General features: G+C 42.8%; 1 protein-coding gene across 1 annotated transcript in view; it reads left to right on the top strand.

The window, feature by feature from the left end:
- The window catches only part of NR1H2 (nuclear receptor subfamily 1 group H member 2), a 61,685-nt gene extending 41,102 nt beyond the window's left edge, over positions 1-20,583 (top strand). Inside the window, exons 6-10 of the mRNA XM_018562799.1 lie at positions 534-754; positions 6,139-6,318; positions 13,308-13,407; positions 19,648-19,856; positions 20,157-20,583. Coding sequence (XP_018418301.1) covers positions 534-754; positions 6,139-6,318; positions 13,308-13,407; positions 19,648-19,856; positions 20,157-20,303 — 857 coding nt within the window. The 3' untranslated portion in view covers positions 20,304-20,583. The remainder of the gene's footprint in view (positions 1-533; positions 755-6,138; positions 6,319-13,307; positions 13,408-19,647; positions 19,857-20,156) is intronic.
- Positions 20,584-20,844: the final 261 nt, after the last annotated feature.

The raw sequence follows: 20,844 nt of genomic DNA on the forward strand, positions 1-20,844 counted from the left end.
TGTTTTTTTTTTTTGTGTGTGCGTTTTGTACTCGCCATGAAATTCTTTTTCTCCAGTAGTTCATTGGAGGACACAGCTGCTGCCCGGCATTGTTGGCTTCTTGCTAAAGTTGCTACTGGAGTGTTTTCTCAAGAATGTTTCCTTTCATTTCCATTCTACATGCTATTCCTAAACGTGTGTTGGACATGCATGGGTATAGCCAGTAGCTAGGGCTGCACCCTTTGTTCGCTAAGAGGATGGACATATCCCCTTGGAAGGCAGCAGCTGTACCCTTTCATAAAAAAATTAAATCATGTGTCCCCCAATGAAACAGGGGCTTTTACGGGGAATATAAAAAAAATTCCTCCCTTTTTTGAAGGTGCATGCTCAGAGGCTTTCAACACCTAGCCACTCATTGAGTCACTTGTCTTAAGCCAGCTCTGTCACTTCTTCCAGCCATGTCTTCTCAGACCTGATTTAAGTACTTGCTCTGTCATAGTCATATGATGTCTGAGGACTGACTGTGTGTGTGACCCTGTTGCACTTCCTCCCAGGTGTTCTGTCAGAAGAGCAGATTCGTAGCAAAAAGATCAAGAAGCAGCAGCAGGAGGATGATGTTGTTCGTTCATCTGCATCTCTGGGTCCCCCCAGCCCCTCTATGCTGACCCAGGATATTGTCCATCTCACACCTCAGCAAGAAGAAATGATACAGCAACTAGTATCTGCCCAGCAACAGTGCAACAAAAGGTCGTTCAGTGATCAGCCTAAAGTAACGGTATGTCGTTTAAGAGTTCTGTGTATTCCATGCTATCATGGTGGTTTTAGAACATTTATAATAATCATGAAAATGTAAAAGTGTTTACATATTTTACACATGGCATTAGAGTTTCCAGAACTGACATTCTGTATAATTCTATATTAATTGGAGGGCAAATGTACCTCATCCATATATTGTCGCTGTACCTTTTTATATTCCTCGGAATGTCTGTTTTTAAAGTTTCCACTCTTACTAATCTCACTATAGCAGATTAAATTGGACACAGTCCAGCAGGAGGGTCTTAAAGTAGACCCATTGGCATTACCCTATTTGCAATGGTTCTGGTCTGTTTGCTTCTGTAGTGATCATGTTTTCCATGGATTTAATCTTCTTCATCTGACACCCATTTTACTATTGACAGGACCCTTTCTTAATGCCATTGTCTCAGATTCTGTGTATGAGCTTCAGATAACAACATATAATGTAGCAGATCTTTTTTGATAGACTTATAGGAACCAGGCAGGATAGATAATGCTCAGGTTGGGTTTAAGGGACAATGCCTATGATCTTGTTATAAATCTTAAAAATCTTGTCCCAGAGGGGCACTATGGGAGGACATGTTACCCAAATGTGTGCCACGGAGCCTTCGCTTTTGTTTTTTAGACCTTGTCATCAACAGTGGGAGGCTTTAGGATCAAAAAGGGAATGTATACCATCTAGATATGATTTTATAATTGTGTTCTTGATATCTGGTGGACAAAGAGAGTTCGTAAGTAGGCACCAAGGATTTATTCCAGTGTGACAGGGGAATAGACATCCCTCTCCCATTTCATCAGAAAATGTGAATTGCTAGGGTACTGAGTGCAAAGAAGTCATTTATAAAGGGCTTTACAGTAGGTGAGTCAGCCTCCACTCCTGTAGAAGGCAGCTCTAAATTCAGTAAGAGGTCTCTGTACAGAACAGACTGGATTGAGAGAATGAATGAAATGAGAGAGTTGAAGTTTATGCAGCCAAATGGACTTCTTGGTTGTTAAAAGAGGAGGCAGGGATGATGCAAGAGGAAGTCCACATATCACACCGTTGCGTTAAAATTTTTATATGCTGTATCAGCATACAGCATATAAAAATGAATTTCCTGCAACTGATTCACTCTCTAATATATTTTACTGTTAACTACCTCCGGGCCGGCCGTAGTAAAAAAACAGCCGGCCAGGAGCTCTCTCGATCTGAGCGGGCGTCTCTAGACGTCCGCTCAGACACGCCCCCGAGCGGGAAATGGCCGGTATTTAAAAACGGGCAGCGATGCCCGTTAATATATATGCGATCCGCCGGCTGTAGAGCCGGCCGATCGCATGTATGGGGTGCCGATCGGGTGTCCCCCCCTCCGCGGTCCCCCCCGCTGTTGTCCCCCTGATCCCGGGCTCCGCAACATACTGCAAAAACAGTGCTTGACTGGAAATGGATCTATCTATGTCTATAGCAGGGATAGGCAACCTTGACACCCCACTTGTTTTAAAAATTACAAATCCAACCATGCCTCTGGGAGTCGTAGCTGTAATAAGCTTTCAGTACCTCATGGGACTTAAAGTTCCACAACAGCTGGAGTGTCAATGTTTCCTACCCCTGGCTTTACCTGCATCATGTTGCATGTAGGGCAATGAGCATATTAAATGTAAACGGTAGCAGTGACTGTATGACAGTGTTTTTCCGAGTGAAACATATACACTGCTGCAGAGTTATAAGCTGTTGTCCTGAAACAAGCCATATCGTTATTTGGCTAAGGTGGAAAAATAAGCTGTAGAAAAAAGGGAATTTGCGTGACCCTCTGATCATTGAATTATTCAATATCACTTAGTGTGGAATAGCTTTAAAAGTACCTCCTATCTATTAATTATAGGGACTGTATTGATTAAATCTAACTAAAAGCTTCAACGCAGCCACATGTGCAGCGTTTTCACTTCCACATGTGGCTGTATTTAGGGTTTTGAGCCCCCCCCCCTTCTCTCTGCTCCTCCACAAAACCCAAACCTCGACCCACAACCTCACCACACCTGTTTACTTCTGCACTTAGAGAGACCACAAGTGCTCAGCACTGAGCTTTTGTTTGCCAGTGCTCTGAGCTTGTTTAGCAGCCGATCAGGGACTTTGATCTATATCTGATAAAACAGAGGAGGTGTCAGGGGGGTCTAATAGACCTCAAATGTCTTCATAAAGTGTAAATCTATATATGCACAGCAGCTCAACCCCCAGCTTTCCCATTAAAGTGTCAAGAGACCTTAATGCTCGATCGGGGTTCCTGTCAACCCTCCTGATTTAAGTACAGCGAAGTCCAGCAGGTAAAAAGGGATCCTTTAAAACTTAATGTTATTCCATGTTAGCAGATAAAAAGAACAGCAAGCAACAAACTGCTGACTTGTTTCAGTCCACAGCTTGAGCCTTATTCATAGCATGCTATGATTTGTTAAGTAAGTTTGTTGTGGAGATCAGATTGTAGAAAGTATGAATATCACCCCATTCTGACAGAGTAGTATTTGGGGGTTTTTGTTTTTTTATATTTAAAAGTAGATAATTAATCGCCTTTGCATTAGAATGTGTATTTTTGTGTTACCTGTTATGTTGCCACGTCAAATCCATATAGAAAATAAATGTGTAAACGTCTTTTTTCAGGTTTTTTTTTTTCCTGTGGCTGTTAATAAGGCTATATTCAAAGTTTATCTTATTTCTGGTGAGCCTAACATAATCCTTTTCCTTCCAGCATTTATTGGTGATATAGTCTTCTATTGTTTGATATCATCTAGTGCCTGTACCCCTACATGTACTGAATAAGCACAGTTTAGCTAAGTGCCCTGAGAAAGCTGGACATCTCTCACCAGCTCTGCTTGATCAAGACCTTTAAGCATTAACATTCTTCTATTAACAGCTGCTAACTTTGTCATATCAGACCCACAGGTCCTGGACTTTCACCCCATCAGCCATGCTTTTGGACAGTTTCACTCTAGACCTCCAGATTCACATACTGTATTCCCTGTGTTGCAGATGCTGCTTCTTTGTACCTTACCAAACTCCCAGTTCCAAATAATCATTGCATATTGGACAGTGAAGATTTTGCCTGTGCTGTGTGCACCCTCAAATTTGAATTGCGGTTAGGCTTAGTAATTTTGTGCTGGTAGTTCCTCCTCAAGAAGCATACCTACAAGAAGTGGGTTAACCGCTTCTACTCCCATCTCTGATCCTTTGCTGTATCTCTCCTTTTCTTGTTCAGTCCTGTCCTGGGGTGCTATACCAGGTTTTGGCTCCCCAACCAGGTCATAGGGGTCCCAAGTACCAACCCCCTCCCACTCTCAGCTTTTTCTGCCTATCCCTATAGTGGATTCTGCATTAAGTAGTATTAAATGCTCCCATTCTTAAATGCCATTTTTAAGCAGCCTATTAAACATTCCCCAGTACATAATTTGCTGCATATGTAGGCACAAACACTTACATTAGATACTATTTACTTCTGCCAGCTCAAGGTCCCTGTCGGGGAGTGCTCACACTAAATATCAGGTCACAAGGGACCGTGCAGACACCAGCAGCTGTCCATCAATTAGTTTGGATGAGGTGGAAATGGAAGAATAGCCTTGGTTCTGTGTATTTGCATGGGTGCACACAGTATAGTAGCAGACAGCATACATCCAGGTCTAGTTCCAGGCAAGAGCATGCATGTGATGGTGGCTCCATAGCACTTTAAATGGAAAGAAACAAACCTAAAACTGAATACTGTGGCTAGCTGATTCTGCAGTAATTAAAACCGGGGTAGACTAACTTCAGCATTTTAAATAACTAAAAAAAAAAAGTGACTGTAATATCACTTTAAGGATTCGACAGAAAAAAAAATTGGAGTCTCTCTAGACCTTTTTTTTTCTCCTGCCACTGGCTCTGCTCTGAGGTTGGTGTTTTCACCTGTACCTGGGTTTTCTAGTCTGTACTGAATGGGCTAGATTCCCATGTCATGAGCTTCCTAAGGCTCATTCCAACAATCAAATCGGCTTGAGGGATCAGCTGGTGCAGATAGTCAAATTTACCTGTGACATCACCCTCGAAGCAGGATGTGTTGTAGCCCACATCAGCTCAGCAGCTCTGGTACTTTAGCTAAAATCTAGCTAAGGCCCAGCATAGAAAATAAAATACCTTGGTCTAGCTTCCCTTTACAGGCTATTTAGAGTTTCTCTAGACATCATCATTAAGAACTCTACTGGTGGAAAGAGCACCATAACCCAAGGTCTTCTGTGAGAAAAGGTGCACCTTCCTTATGCTCCTACATATGCTCTCTGGACTGCCAAGTTCTCTGAGACTTCTGATAAACGTTCATCAGAAGTCATGAAGGTCTCCCCCACCTGTGGACATCTGGGTGGAGTGACATTTGTTGTTTGCTAGTTTTTGGCAGGGAAGTGGTGGCGTTCCTCCTTTCATAACTTTGACCAGGAGGTTCTTTAAACTGGCAACTTTGTCTTGCAAGTTGCCTTTTTTATCCCTCAATAGGTTGTCCTGAGACATAGGCCCTACTTTACCTAAAGCTGGCCATACACTGGTAGAATTTTGTATAAACGTTCATACAAAATAAACTTTTATCAGAACATTCGATAATGACATCGTAGACTTGAAGAATGTTGTTCAAAATGACGTTTGATTTTAACATTCGGTGTTTAGAATAACTGATGTTTCCTGAACGAAGATCATATTCACTGTTCGTTCAAGAATCCTGCTCCTTCGATTTTTGTTTGTCACTACAGTTGAAAACAATTGTCGATTTTTAACCCCATTAGCTGTTAGAAAATTGAGCGAACGTCCCAAAAATAAATTTCTTTGAAGACCCTGGGAAGACTGTCGGCCACAGACATGACTCCCAGAGGCAGATGCATGATGGAATTTGTAGTTTCACCACAACTGGAGGGCAGGAGTTTGACCACCCCTGCTCTAGAGGCTACTATATGCTTGCTGCTACTCCTGCTTCCTATTGAGTCTCTCTGACTTATACCTTTCAAGAAAACTATTGTTTATCCTCCTCGGGCAATAATATGTGCTGTATAATATTTGGTGCTGTGATGGATATGCTAAACTCATTCTGGGTGGAATAAAATATCTTAGTAGCTAAAGCCCATAAATGTGATAAGATGGAAGCAGAATAAGGGGTAGTGGATGCAGACCAGAATTTCTGCATAATATGTACATAGTGGCAATGTAAAACTGCAGTGGGCATACATTTGCATTCACTACACACCGAAGAACAAATAACATTTTAGAGGTTAATGTTTGTCACATGCAAACTGAGCAAATGAAACCACATTCTATCACTTTCATATCCTCATTTCATTTAATACCGCTGATATTGCATTTCTTACTGATGACTTCTCTCTTTCCAGCCATGGCCCCTCGCCAATGACCCGAACAGCAGAGAAGCTCGCCAACAACGCTTTGCTCACTTTACTGAGCTAGCCATCATCTCTGTGCAGGAGATTGTGGATTTTGCCAAACAAGTCCCTGGGTTTTTGGAATTGTCTCGAGAAGATCAAATAGCACTTCTGAAGGCATCAACCATAGAGGTAATGTGGAAATAAAGTAAACTGTGCTTGCCATGACTTTATAACAGTTCTAACAAAAACAGAACACAGTCCTAAAACATGTTCTTTTAAAATGTACAAAACCTTATTTCTAGTTACATAATTCCACTATCCTTTTACTTTGGTTGCATATTGCGTTTCTATGCCTGATAAAGTAAACACTGTTAAAAGCAATACCTTTTTAGAACTTTGGTTTTTAATTTAAATATGTCTCAGACATTTAATCATTCTGCTGCTGCTTGGCGACTATTGCACTTTTCATCCAAGCCCTGCTAGCGGCACCCAGGACAGCATTGCGAAAGATGCCCCAAACCACAGGAAACACCTCACCCCTTCAGATTTAAAAGGCCCGCCTCTTTTCCAGTCCATCAGTCTTTGTGTTTCCTCGGTCAACTGGGGAACACGTTTCTGGAACGCTAGGGGAGCCTCCATCTCCTGTGGTTTGAGGAGGAGCCTCTATCTCTTGCAATGCTGTCCTAGAAGACTATTGGAAATGGAGTTATCGGTAACTCTGAAAATGTTTTTAATTTGTTTTTGAGGATACAGTCAGTCAATCTTGCACTGATTGGTATAGCTGCCACCTCTAGATGGTAGACCCTTGACAAAACCAAAGGACACGCTTCATCCTAGCGTATACTAACAAGCCTTGTTTAGCTTAGTGTCCTGAAGATGTAGGGCATCTTTTCCCAGCTCTGTTGGATCAAGACTTCCAAGCTGAAGATTAATGTATCAAGCTACTGGCAGGTGTCATACTAGTCCCCCAGATCCTGGGAATTTACCACAGTAGCAATTTTCATGCAGTGTCCTACTGGACCCCCAGATTCAGATATTCACTGCATCAGCCATTTGGCTTTATCTAGACATACTGGGCTCCTAGACCAGATAGTCAATCATTCCAACAGCCGTTCTGCTCTATGCATTATACTGGACCCCCAATTGCGCATATTCACAAGCATCAATGCATGTTGGGTCTCCCAGATTGTGGACAGTCACTGTAAGTAGGCTGTTTCCCGAGACATCTACCTTTTTAGATCTGAAGTTTCTTAAATCAGTCAGTGGCTGGCAGTGTCCTCTCAGATCCAGAATATTCACACCCACAAACAACCATTCTCAGTATCTTCCTGAACCCTTAAATTCTGTATTTCACTGTAGCGGACCTGCTATTTTGTGACGCACCCAGTCACCGCAGCAGCAATCACCGGGATCAATGTTAAGTTGCATTGTCCAACCCTGCGGTCTGTATTACGTTATATTGGACCCCAAGATCTGGAAATTCACTGCAGTGGTAACAACCTCTTAACCACATGAAGACCACCCCCCCCCCCCCTTTTTTATTTTTTAATTTTTTATTGTAATGCTGTATTGTACAAGCCTTCCAGAGACAATGAGGGGAATTTATCAAAACTGGAGCAGACAAAATCCAGAGCAGATGTAAACTGCAGCAAGTCAGCTTCTCTTTCATTTTCAAGTCTTAACTGAACAAACTGAAGAGAGAAGCTGATTGGTTGCCATGGTCAACTGGTCCTGATTTTGTCTGTTCCAGCTTTGATAAATTCCCTTCATTGTCTTTTCAGACCGGCTTTCTGTAATATCAAGGATGCTTTGGTGGCACCCATCTTTCTCAGCAGACTAACTCGAAGGAACAGACTGCAAAGTCTTCTCCCTCGTTTGTTAAGAAATTTCCCTCTTTGTTTCTCCACTCCCTCCACCTCCTTGTCAATACCCTGCAAGCTTGGCTCCCTGTCCCTCCATAAAGTCTGGCATTCAATGTGCCAAATCCTCAGGCAAGCCCTCCTCTTTATGAAGGTGCTCCCCCACTTTCCATAGTACGGGGACGTTTGTTGACCTATACTTGGACAGCTTGCATTTCAGACGCTTAGGTGCGGGAGGCGGTATCCCAGGGCTACAAACTGGAGTTTTGCTCCGCTTTTGTTTCTCATTTCCAACCTTCATGTGTCACTTGGCAGATTTTCAAGCCCTTTTGGGTCTTCTGGATCAAGGTGTCCTTGCCCAAGTTCTTATAGCACAACATTTTCAGGGGCTTTACTTCAATCTGTTCACTGTTCCCAAACACAAGCGGAGCATTTAACCTATCCTGGATTTCAAGGCTCTGAATGTCCTTATTTGGGTCCAGAAATTCACAATCCACCAGATTTGTCATCTCCTTCATTCACCAGGCAGACGTTCTGGCCTCTATGAACATCAAAGAAGCATACCTACATGTCCCCATTTTACCAGTGCATCGACGATTCCTTCTTCTTTCTGTGAGGCCCCGACACTACAATTGATGGCCCTGCCCCTCGACCCCTCACCAGTTCTCTTGTATTCATCAAGGTGCTTGCCCCAGTATAAGCCCTGCTGTGATCTCATGACTATTTCATTGTGGGATACTTAAACAACCTCCTGTTGAGCTAACAGTCTGCAAAGGCTCTGATGGACAAATGTTCAGATTTTGACCCTTAAGACAATACAGTGATTCAGGTGGATCCTGAATATTCAGAAGTCATCACTGGAACTAACTCATGACTTGCCATATCTGGATCTAGTCCTGGACACGTCCTTGGACCGGAGTGTTCCTTCTGCAGGACAAACTACAGACTCTCTGGTTTGGCCTCTCCAGTCCAGAAGCTGTCCGACTCTTGCATGAGTCTTGGGCCTAATGTAGCCTCCTTAGATGCAGTTTCCTTTGCTCATTTTCCACTCTTGACACCTGTGGTTTTGGGATAAATTGGTCCAGTGTCTGACAGACTGACTAGGTTGACCTCATGGACCAGTCTGACCCTGGCTTGGTAGCACAGCAATCCGGCTCTGTAGTTAGAGAAGTCCTTCCCATCTTTTAGAAAATCCTCAGGATGGACGCTAGTCTGTCGGGTACAATGTTCATGCTGGAGACTTGGTTATCTAAAGAAGTCTCATCTCCTATGGTAATAAACATCCTGGAACTTTGGGCAATTTGGCAGTCTCTGGAGCATTACATCATACTGCTGGAGGGTAATCTGATGCAGACATCACAGCACTGGTGTGCATCAACTAGAATTTCCCCTGCAGCAGAAGAGGTAGATCAGATCCTCTTATGGGCAGAACTTTACGTTATAGCTTTGTCAGCTGTGAACATTCCAGGCCTAGAAAATTGGCAAAATGTCCTCAGCCAGTAGCGCCTGAATCTAGGGCAGTGGTTCTCAACCTTTCTAGGGCCGGGACCCCTTGGTAACATTTGCCAAGTTGTGGTGACCCCCAACAGTAAAATTTAGGGATGACGCGGCTGCTGCAGCGACATCTGGCGGCGTGGCGGGAGAACTGACACTGTTGCACTAATTATTGTTTTATTTTTTTATAATTTTCTTATTTTTTAATTTGTTTCTTATTTCTTTTTAATCGCTTTTTTTATTTTTTTGATTCTTTTTATTTTTATTTCTTTTAATTTTATCTATTTTTTTTCCACTTAACTTCATTGCTATCACACAGAGGTAACAAGCCACTGTGTGATAGCAATTGGAGGTGAGAGGTTCTCTTTATTGACCCTGTCACCTCCAATACAGTTGTTCTAGCACAGCACTGTGCTGGAACTTCTGTGACAGGTGAGAGGGAAAGACTGCTATCCCCTCTCACTGTGCACACGGAGCGGCAGGTTTTCTTTTAACCCTGTCGGGGTAAAAAAACAAAAAACTTTGTCCTGGAAAGGTTTAGTCTGCTTGATGAGAAAGTTGTTTTTTTTTCTGACTGACCGATGTCAGAAAAAAAAAAGAGCAAAGAAAGCGCTTCTCTTCTGGGTGGCCAGAAGCCCCTAGGCGACCCCTGGCAAATCGTCATTCGACCCCCAAAGGGGTCCCGACCCCCAGGTTGAGAACCACTGATCTAGGGGCTTCTAACCAATGTAGTAATTGTTGGACATATGGATATATGCAATTGGTGACCTTGTTCAATACTTCCCTTCTGTTTTTGGGAGCAGTTCTCCAGTTTCCCTAAAAGGTACTTATGTCTGTATTTTGGATCCTGAGTCTCCAATTTCTGTAGGATCGTCCTCTGCATCTTCTATAGCTCTGCTGGCTAAGCCTGAGAGTTGCACTATGTCCAACAGGCCTCTTATATCCACTTCTGACTTGTCAGTTATGCACAATTAATGAAACTAATTGCTTACATGCATAGTAAATGCACCCTAATTTAATTTGCTACAGAACCTAGTTTCAGTCCCTGTTATTCTTTCCATTATATACGGAGGTCCCTGTTCTTATCTCTGGTTCAAATTCAGGCATCTACAGCCTGTTCTTGCAGACTCTGTATTTGACCAGATCTCTTAAAATTTGAATATGCAAAAGATTCGGATTTATGCAGTTTGTTCTATGCATTTAGATGACCAGCGTACTGTGCCAGGTTCAGGGCCTTTTTAGCTTGTGCTGACACAAAGACCTTTGCTATATTCTTTGTTCCTCTTTGAAAACTGGGAACTTCCATGGAAGTGATGGCGTCGTCCTAATGACGTGAAGAAGCATTTTCCCTTTGATAGATTTGATGTAACTATAGGGAATTCCTTGACAGATGGTTCCTTCTTTTTGCAGACTTTCCTGTTCTTCACCTTTTTAATGGAAATCTCGTCACCCTGGTTAAGTACCTTACCCTTAAGGACTTCCTGATAGCCACTTGGAACTACATATTTAAATCTTTGTTTATATTAACTGGAATGTTTCTCGGTCTTTTGTTGTCAGTGACTTTAATTTTGTAAAAGCATGTCTCAGTGGATCACATTCTTTTTACCCTGCATTCACACCTGCAAGTTCTGTGGACATGTCATGTTCGTGCACGTTTGTCTGCTGTTTGTCGTGCATCCTCATTGAGTTAAAAAATGTGGTAAAAAAGCTCATGTAGCAGATTTTGCAACATGCATTGCGCATTCTTTGCATGCGTGTTTATGGGCAAATGCAAAGCAAAAATGCAAGTTTCCTGGCTGCGTTTGGGGTGCCATTAGAAAGTAATGGCAACACAAGCGCGTTTTGCAGAATTTCTGTCAATGCGCACCAAAGTGCGCATTTGGTGTGTGTTCATGAAATGTGTAGGTCTGAATGCTGGCTTAAAAGGTACTCTTCTAACACAAAACAAGACCCTTGAGTATGCAACTTGTTGAGTAACTGTTAGATGCTATCCAGATCATAACTGAAGTGGAGGACTAAAAAGTTGGTTTCTCACATATCTGTCCATATGCCTAGGGCAATTGGGCTACATGCCTCAGATATAGAGAATACGTTTAAACACCTTATTCACTTGCTGTTTAAGGTAAGGTGTCTCCTTGGTCGTACAATTAACAGTGGCATATCCAAACCCCTTGTTCTTCCTCTGGGTGCCCGCTTCAACACGGGAGATCTATTGATGAGACAGAAGTACCCTAGTGGGTTATTGCTCCTCATTCTATTGGGTCTCTCAGAAGTTTCTTCCTTTCGATTTGACTGCTCAGACTTCAACCTGCAGCTTTTACTTTAGACCCTGAAACCAGGTATCTCTTCCAATAGTTTTTTCTGAGTTTTCTGTACCCCAACATGCATAATCCTGTACATTGGAATTATGCAGACTCTCTCCCTGTATACTATGGCTCTGCCTTTCCAACAAGTCGAGGGTATTCTGATTTTTACCCCAAGCCGTTTACTGGTTGGTCCTTGCTCGGAACATAATTGTGCCCAACATTACATTCTCCAAGGTTAGGGGCTAGGCATCTTGAGCGTCACCATTACTTTATAAACATTCTTGTTTTGTGTACCACTTTTGCTGTTGGTCTTAGTCTTCCCCAACTGTTTTTTCCTCAAGATAAGTTTCTTGGTTTTCCTCTACATCATTGTTTAGGTCCATCATTCTTTTAGAATAGCAATCTCTCCTCAGTGGTGCCACATACCATGTTCTGAAACGCCAACTTCTTTCTTGGTGCCTTTTCTAGTTAGTAGCAATTTCCTTTTTTCTTTTTTGTTCTTTGGCCCTTGTTCAGGCATTGACTATTATTTTTTTATTACTCACCGTAAAAACCTTTTCTCCAGTACTTCACTGTAGGACACAGCTATCTCCCCTCTTACGTGTGTTGTCTTTGTTAGCCTGCCTTCATATGAGAAGGATGTTTTCTCTTCTATTGTTTACTGCTTAACTTTTACCTTCCATGTTATAGGTAAGCATGCCACTCTCCTGAGCACTGTCAATGTGGTGTTTGGGGGAAGTTCTTACCCAGACTAACCCATCTGTAAGCGCTAACCCCAAACTTACACCTGGCTTTTACCCAGGGCTATGTCACTATGCACACCAGGAGGGCACTGGGACGCTAAATGGTAGTTCTGGGCACAGGTTAGGTTTACTTTTAGTTTGTCTTCTGTAGAGGTAGTATGTTAACTTTCTAAGTAAAAAGAAATGTAAAAGGGAAATATGGGGTAAGTGTTTTTCCCCATAGTTCTTTTTAGTCTCACAGGAGGACATATATTAACCTCCTCCCGTGACCCAAAGCTCAGTATATTGCGGGCTATTGCCTGCGATCTACTGAGAGCGCCTCAGCCAGAACGGATCCCGACAATTATGTCTGGATCCACCGAGCTGCGTAAGTGACAGCTGGCTCTGCCTATCTAGAGGTAGAGCCAGCTGTGCCCGCCCCCTTCCCCGTTTCATTCCTCCACTCAGCACTGGAGGATCGGAGGGGGGAATCCCTGCGGGGAGCGCTGACTGCAGGGAGACTATCAGAAAGTGAGCGGATCGGTGCGTGTTTCTGGTCACTTCCCGATCAATAGAGTCAACCTGTGACAGCTTCTTTGTCACAGGTCGGCTCTAACTATGAGGATGAGTAGAAAACACTCACCACATAGGCCTCCTTTAACAAAGTGTCACGTAACCAAGGACACCCACACTTGTATATACATCATTCATTAATGCTTTTTAAACCAGTTTATAAAAAATATGTAGTTTTACTGATGGCCCTGTGAAACTAATATAGTGTTATACTCCATTGTTAGATAATGCTGCTGGAAACAGCGAGGCGTTACAATCATGAGACTGAATGTATAACTTTTCTGAAGGACTTCACATACAGTAAGGATGACTTCCATCGAGCAGGTGAGATTGGCTGCCATTTGCTTTGATCAGCAACAGCAGATAATCACTTGTAGTAAAGCTTTCTGCTTTTTTTAAATTGAACCCATAAATACCCACAAAATGCACTCTATGAACAAAAGCTTGTGGACACCTGACCTCCACACCTACCTATATGGACAAAATAATGTTGAGACCCCTCCAAATTATTAAGTTTGTTTTGTTTCCAGTAAAGGGTGTTTTTAATGTGTTTTAGTATGGATATACTTGAGTTGCCTGCACAAGGCATAGACCTCTAATCTCTCTTGATCATTTGTAGGATGACTTGGACCACCAGTCGCGAGTCAGGTCTTTTCATCCAACAACAGTACCTAACATCCCAAAGCTTCAACAATGAACAATTGGCTGAATGAGCACAAATTACCAGACACTCCAAAGTTTTATGGAAAGCCTTCCTAGAGAAATGGAGACTGTTAAAGCTACAAAAAAGGAGGGGGGTACTGTATATTAATGCCCATGATATAGGAATGGGATGTTTAACAAGCTTTTATATAATTGTGATGGTCAGGTTCCACAAACCGTTGGCCATATAGTTTATCAGGCCGCCTCATGAAGAGAATTGCTTTGGAAAAATACTGTCTTAATTGTACATCACTGGACACAGAGAGTTGATTCTGGAACCAGTGGGCTATACAGCTAACTTCAGGTGATTGGGCACTGGTAAAATAAGACTGTAAGGACAGCCCTGTATGACCCCTCCCTTTTCTGCACATTTTCTACATCAAAATTATTCTAGCACGTTCCCTATTTCACAGCCACTTCAGCACCTCTCAGCAACTTTCTAGATCATCGAAAGAAACAAAGCGCTAAAGGTAACCTATATGAGCAAAAAAATGAGCTATAAATGATTCTGGCGAGGTCAGTATAGAAGCTAATATATAAATATAAAACAGGACTAGCTTCATAAAAAAGTATAAATAAAACCAGTCTAACCAAAATACAAAAAACAATTAAAATCAATAACATTCATTCCGATGGAATAAATAAACGAACAAAGTTTAAAACGTCAAAATCAGTGTCCAATGTTTAAAAAATCCAAGTGAAAGGTGGTTTCCGTGTGCAAATATAAAGATATGCAAAAGTCGAAGTGTACTTGAGATTGATTCAAACTGTCCCTCTCGAGTAACAGGTGAACAGGTAGATTCCTTGTGCAAATGTACAAATGTGCAAAAACAGCAATGTGTTTCAAATTGTTCCAAACTGTCCCTCTCGGGTGGGTACTCACCAGAGTGAAGTTGGTAGAAAGCTTTTAGTGAGTGGTGCCGGGATTGGATTTTAGCACAGATGTATTCCCCGCGGGTCTCAGCAGCTGAAGCAGTTAATTTTCTCCTCTAAGCCGTTTGGCTATATCTTCCAGATGAGGAGTCCGTTTTTTTTGAAATAGAAAAAATAATGAAAGGCACCCAAAGAGTTAAGGCTCAAGATTGAAGCTGACAGAGTTAGCAAACAAACACATTTTTGTAAGATCTAGTTAACTTTCTAGATCAGGTTTCTCCTCGGCTGAGCTTTTGGCAGACCGTACCCAGTCCCTGCCAGATGGAAGATACAAGGCCAACCTGTAATGCACTTAAGTCACTGTATCCTGCATGTGGCACTGACCTTGGCACTTGGTAAGCGTGTGTTATACAGGTCCAGGACTGTGGTCCGCCTGCCGTTGGAGCCTGTCCCTATAAACCCTCTTGGGGGGGTGAGGGGGTTCAGTTATACCCATTCGGAGGGTGAAAATTTAATTGGTAAGGTAAGCCAGAGGCTTTTTGCTGATCCAGTATATTTGCTCTGGTCCTTAAGAGTTCAGTGTGGGGCATTGCTGTGACTTTTGTGTCGCAGCATTAAGCAGTTGAAACATCACTGTTCTTTAAATCTGGTTCCATTTTCTTGTGGCTTAGGGGTGTCTTCTTTTTCTGCAGCCTCCCACTGGAGTACTGTACTGTGCATGCACCTGCCATTTTTTCCTGCCTGGTGTGTGTACTGCTGAGACTCTGATTAGACACAGCACAGGGAGAAATCAATGCACCACCACGTATTTCCAACTACTGGGTCACCATCTCCCTGCAAGTGTTTGGTCACAGGGCACCCTTTGGACTCCGCAGGCCAGGCGCGCTACAAATCTTCAGAATGGCTCAGGGGAATGCTTTGGTGACATGGCTACTGCCACTCCTATGCTCTGCTCCTTTTCCTTGTCACTATCCACCTCAGGGACTTCCTCAGTGGCTATCTAGAGAGGAATTTGCTTTAGTAATGACTGATTTTTTTTTGGGGGGTGGGGGGTGGATGTCTGACCTTTTTGATATCTCAACCCCCAGTGTTTCCAAGCTCTACTGGGGAGCACCTTTTCAGCAAATCAAGTTATACTTATATTAGGCAAGTCAAGAGGGGTAAGAGTACTTCCTTACCTTAAAACAAGAATCTCCAGTAGCAAAATCGTTTGCTTCCTGCTTTAATAAAAGTTCCTTTCATCCCTCCCAGGCCTTGGGTACCAATCTCAAGACAGGCATACAGTTTTGTCGTAAGACCCCGCCCTCTTAGCCTGCAAAATCCAGAAATAAGCCCTCTTTGCAATGAAGGGGCCCTCTTAAACTAGGCCAGGGACATTCCCGATGTGGCTGTGTGGGACAAACTGGTTCAGTTCCTGGACCTCCCCATTCGTCTGTCCAGCAAGGCGAGGCATGGTGGATCTCCAACCTAGCGCTGGAATTGGGGAAGTCCTTGCTCCCAGTGGTCTCAAAGGTGCTCATGGCAACTGCCAGCCTGTTGGACTGGTGAGGAGTCCTGGACAGCTTCTTGATTCAAAGGACCTTGTCGTTCGAGGTATCTTGAGTCCCGATCAACATCCTGGAGCTCAGAGCAATTCGGTTCTCCCTTCAAAGCTTGACCTCTCAGTTACAGGGTCATCTGACCAGGATTCAGTCTGACAATGCCATGTCCGTGGCTTACATCAACCATCAGGACGACACCAGAAGTTACACAGCTCAAAGAGAAGCGGACCAGATTCTGGCTTTACCAAAGTTTAGGAAAGGGAATTCCATCCAAGGAAGTACTCCGGCATTCCCTCAATTAGCTGATCGAAGGAGCTGGTTGGAAAACCTTTTGAACGAAAAGAGTTGGCAGCCAATGAGCTGCCGGCTCTATTTGGGTATTCTGACGGGGGTTGGCGGCCGCTGTCAGAATACAAAAGCAACTGTAGGGATTCTTCAATCAACACGCTTGAAGCATTGATGGAGGAATATGTTCTTATATATATATATCTCATATTTTTTTTTTTTCCTTCAACAGTGTATGGCCAGCTTTACCTGCCAAAGCAATCCAGCAATACACTTCTCCCTCACTGGTGTTTCCATCTTCTCCCTAGTCTTCTTCTGGTTTTCAAATGCTTGGCTGGTGGATTGGCCTGATGATTCGACTCCCACGCATGTGCACAGAAGTTACTTCGTCCTGGCATGCCAGGTCTGTGCACTGAGCTACACATGCATGGCTCAGCGTACAGAAAGAAGCGGTTATGGCAGAAGAGACTTCCACAGTCTCTTCTGCCATTATAAATCCTTCTTCCTATCAGCTGTTTTTTTTTATTTGTTAAACCTTTATTTCCACTTTAGGCACCAGTTTTAGCCTTAGCAATTATCTCCCAGAGACCAATTGCTTCCTACTGCCTATTGAAGGCATTTGTGCAGGATTCGCTATTATTTGTTTCCCCGCACCCTTCGACCCCACCCCGTACACTTTGGTAATTCTGTAGGACCTCGACTTGATTTTGTCTACGCATCAGAAGCAGCCCTTTGAACCCCTCTGACCTTATTCAGGTTGTCTTCCTTGTCACCATCACTTCTTCTAGGCATATTTTTTAAATTCGTGGCTTGACTTGTGAAGAGCCTTTTGTGATCTAGAAAGATAAGGCAGTGGTGAGGCATTCGTTCTTCCTATGGTGGCCTTTGGCTTCCACCTTAACCAGGATGTTGTTTTGCCATCATTATTGTCTGGGCTCTAAGAGTTTCCCTCTCTGTTTCAGCTTCCATTTGCATGTCCCTGAAGGTCCCTGCTTGGGACAATCTGCTTTTTGTTCCACTAGGTGCTAGGTGGGTTTGTCGAAGTATCGCCCAATCTTATGAGCTAAATAGTAAGATTTCCCCCTTTTTAACTCCAAGCACACTCTACTAGAAGCAGTACTGCTTCTTGGGCTTTTCTGCATCAGGCTTTGGTATTTCTAAATCCGTAAGGCTGCGACCTAGTCTGCAGTTCACACCTTTGTCAGGTTCCACCAGGACGTTCAGGCCTTAGCGGATGCCTGCTTCTGTCACAAAGTTCTTCAGGCAGTCCTCTGATTTGTTGACCCACTGGTTCCAGAATGAACTCCCTGTGTACTGTGAGGTGCTATCAAGATTACAAGATTTTTTATTGTTCGTGTTTTCTCTGATCCACTCTTGTACCGTTTGCTACAAAACTGAGGCAGGCTGGGAGAGGTTATACAAGGCTGCCCTTACAGTTTTGCCAGTGTCCAGTCACCTGAAGGTAGCCTCATAACCCATTGGTTCCTTAATTAACGCCCTTTCTTCTGTGATGTAGAAGAAAGATTTTACAGGTAAGACCAAAATCTTTTTTTTTTTTTACAACCTAACTTCCTTACCTTTTTATATACGATATACAAAGGGGCAGATCACAGAGGTGCTGGAGTTGACATCAGACTTGGTTGGTAAGGGAGTTGGGTCTTAATGTGAACCTTATATTGTTTATAAAGTGCCTTCAACCTCATAGTAGCTGATTTATACTAGGGATGCACGGAAATTTCGGCCGCTGAAACATTTTGGCTAAAAATGGTATTATGGGCAAAATGCCAATAGTACCAAAAAACACGAGCGAGCAGTACTAGTCGCTCAAATCGAGGACATAGTGATTACTATGTCCCCAATTATGAATCAGTAGAAAGTGCTATACATTACTTTCTGTTACATAGTTAGTCAGGTTGAAAAAAGTCCATCAAGTTCAACCTATAGAGATGAGAGAAAAAAAGAAAAACCTAAAACAGAACCCTTTGCCCACACTTACCCCATGTTGATCTGGAGGAACGCAAAAAAAAAAAACCCTATAAAGCATGGTTTAATTTGCTCCAACAGGGGAAAAAAAATTCCTTCCTGATCCCCGTTCATTTTGAAATGGGGACTTAGTAAATATTTACTATCTGCTCACTTTATAAATGAACAGTATTTACGATCTCCACATTGTGACTGAACAGGAAGCCTCTGCTGTACTGAGAGCTTCCTGTTCATTGAGTTCTGGGGCTGCGGAAAAGGAGGTTGAGGACTCTGTGTCCTCCAATCTCTTTTTCTATTTTAAAAAGGAAATAGGTCTAAACAGTAAAGTAAACAAGGTTGGAGAAAGTCATTTTTGGTCTACAAATTTAATTTCTGTGCATCCCTAGAATATACCTCGGTTAGTCTTCAAATCTTTGTGTCCCGGTGGAACCCCTTGAATTCTAGACTCAGGTTGTCCACAGGGCTTTTTTTGTCCTTCAAAGTTGAATGTAAAAGGTTCTTCTCATGAGAAAAACATAAACGCTGTCAGTACTGACCTCTCCTGAAAATGCTAGTTGCCAGGCTGTCATGCTAATCTTTTTTTACTTAGTACTTTGTCAGTGACTCTGAAATAAGTTTCCAGATGAGTTTTCACCTTACTCCTGGAGCCCTTTTACACTGTGTTGTTCTGTTATGCAAACAATAGCTTCAGCTAGGCAGTCTATGCTTGACCCTGATTCCCTCCTACCAAACCTGCTTATTGATCCAGCAATATGATGGGTGGACTCAGACTAAGTAACAAAGAGGAGTGGGCCAAGCACAGATTTTCTGGTTGAATTGGTTATTTGCATAACAGATTGTCTCGGGCTTTATGTGCGTGCCTGCATGTCATCCATATATACTTGTCCCGGTCTCAAACTACTCAAGATACTCAAGGTGAGGTCAAGTATTCAGACAGGCCACACAACTGGTAGCTTGGTGTTGTTCACTTGATCCACCCGGAGGGAATACACAAGAATTTTTTTCTTCAGGAAAGATATTAACCCTTAATGAACATGGGTCAGGCCAGCAGGATAGGTACAATAATTTTAGGCGAACTGCTTTAAACTATCCTGTAGATCTACTTTGAGTGAGTGTAGTTATAATGCTGTTTAAGCTGTACTCTTAATAACTAATAACCCTTATTCTTTCTATACTCCAGGACTACAGGTGGAGTTTATAAACCCCATCTTTGAGTTCTCACGTGGAATGAGGCAGATGCAGTTGGATGATGCAGAGTACGCCTTGCTTATAGCAATCAACATCTTTTCTGCTGACAGACCAAATGTGCAGAATCACCAGCTTGTAGAGAACCTCCAGCTACCGTATGTGGAAGCTCTGCACTCTTACACTCGTATCAAGAGACCTCAGGTATATGAGAAGTTGCCACAAAATTGCAAGTTTCTTTTTGAGAGCAAAAGAGGCATGCAAATTGATGTCTGCAGATTATAAAAAATAAAATTGGCCTTGTTTTCAGCAGTTTCAACAAAATGCTTTCCTGCCACCACCTTCATGGCCAAATACGAAATGGTCATTCTTCCCTCATGTTGGCAAGCGTTCATAAATCTGCCCCACACTCATAATTTTGGCTTTTTTTATATTTTGAAAAGCGCAGTGTATGGACTGGAATATTGTCCCTTTTCATGAGCCTGTTTTGTTTTTTTTCCCCAGGATCACCTGATGTTTCCTCGTATGTTAATGAAGCTGGTCAGCCTGCGAACTTTAAGCAGTGTGCACTCAGAACAGGTGTTTGCTCTGCGCTTACAGGACAAAAAACTGCCACCATTACTGTCTGAAATTTGGGATGTCCATGAATAGCGGACACTGGCGAGAATGGCTAGCGGCACATTACTCCGTTTTGCTCTCCTATATGTTCAGCACTGACTCGAGTTCCATTTATAGACTTGACATCAGACACGTATGTGGAGATCGTGAGGACCCTGCCCGGGGCCACACAGGAGGACTAAGCATAACCTGAAAAAGGGTTTTCTTTCCCTGGATGTCCCTACTTAGGCAGAGACATGGGGAAAACAACAACAGCTTTACATGAGTTCTGCATAGTAGGCCTGCATTGGTCTAAGGGATAGATGTCACGTTTTTGTTTTTTTTTCATCCTAAATCATACAAATCCTTTTTCTCAGAAGCTGGTTAGTTTTAGCTGAACGTCCATTTGATGGAGTGGAGCAGTGGCTTAGATGTGGGTTTAATGATCCACCAACAATGACTTTTATAAAGTAGTCTTGCCAGGCTGTAGAGATCTCTAAGCAGTCTTTGGGTATAGAATAACAACCTGAGTGCCAGTTATGCTTTAGATGTAAATGTACAGAGATGCTTTAGTTTAGTCTTGTAAGGCAGTGAC

Source organism: Nanorana parkeri, unplaced genomic scaffold, assembly GCF_000935625.1.
Source record: "Nanorana parkeri isolate BGI_ZX_2015 unplaced genomic scaffold, ASM93562v1 scaffold600, whole genome shotgun sequence".
In the NCBI taxonomy this organism is placed as follows: Eukaryota; Metazoa; Chordata; class Amphibia; order Anura; family Dicroglossidae; genus Nanorana; species Nanorana parkeri.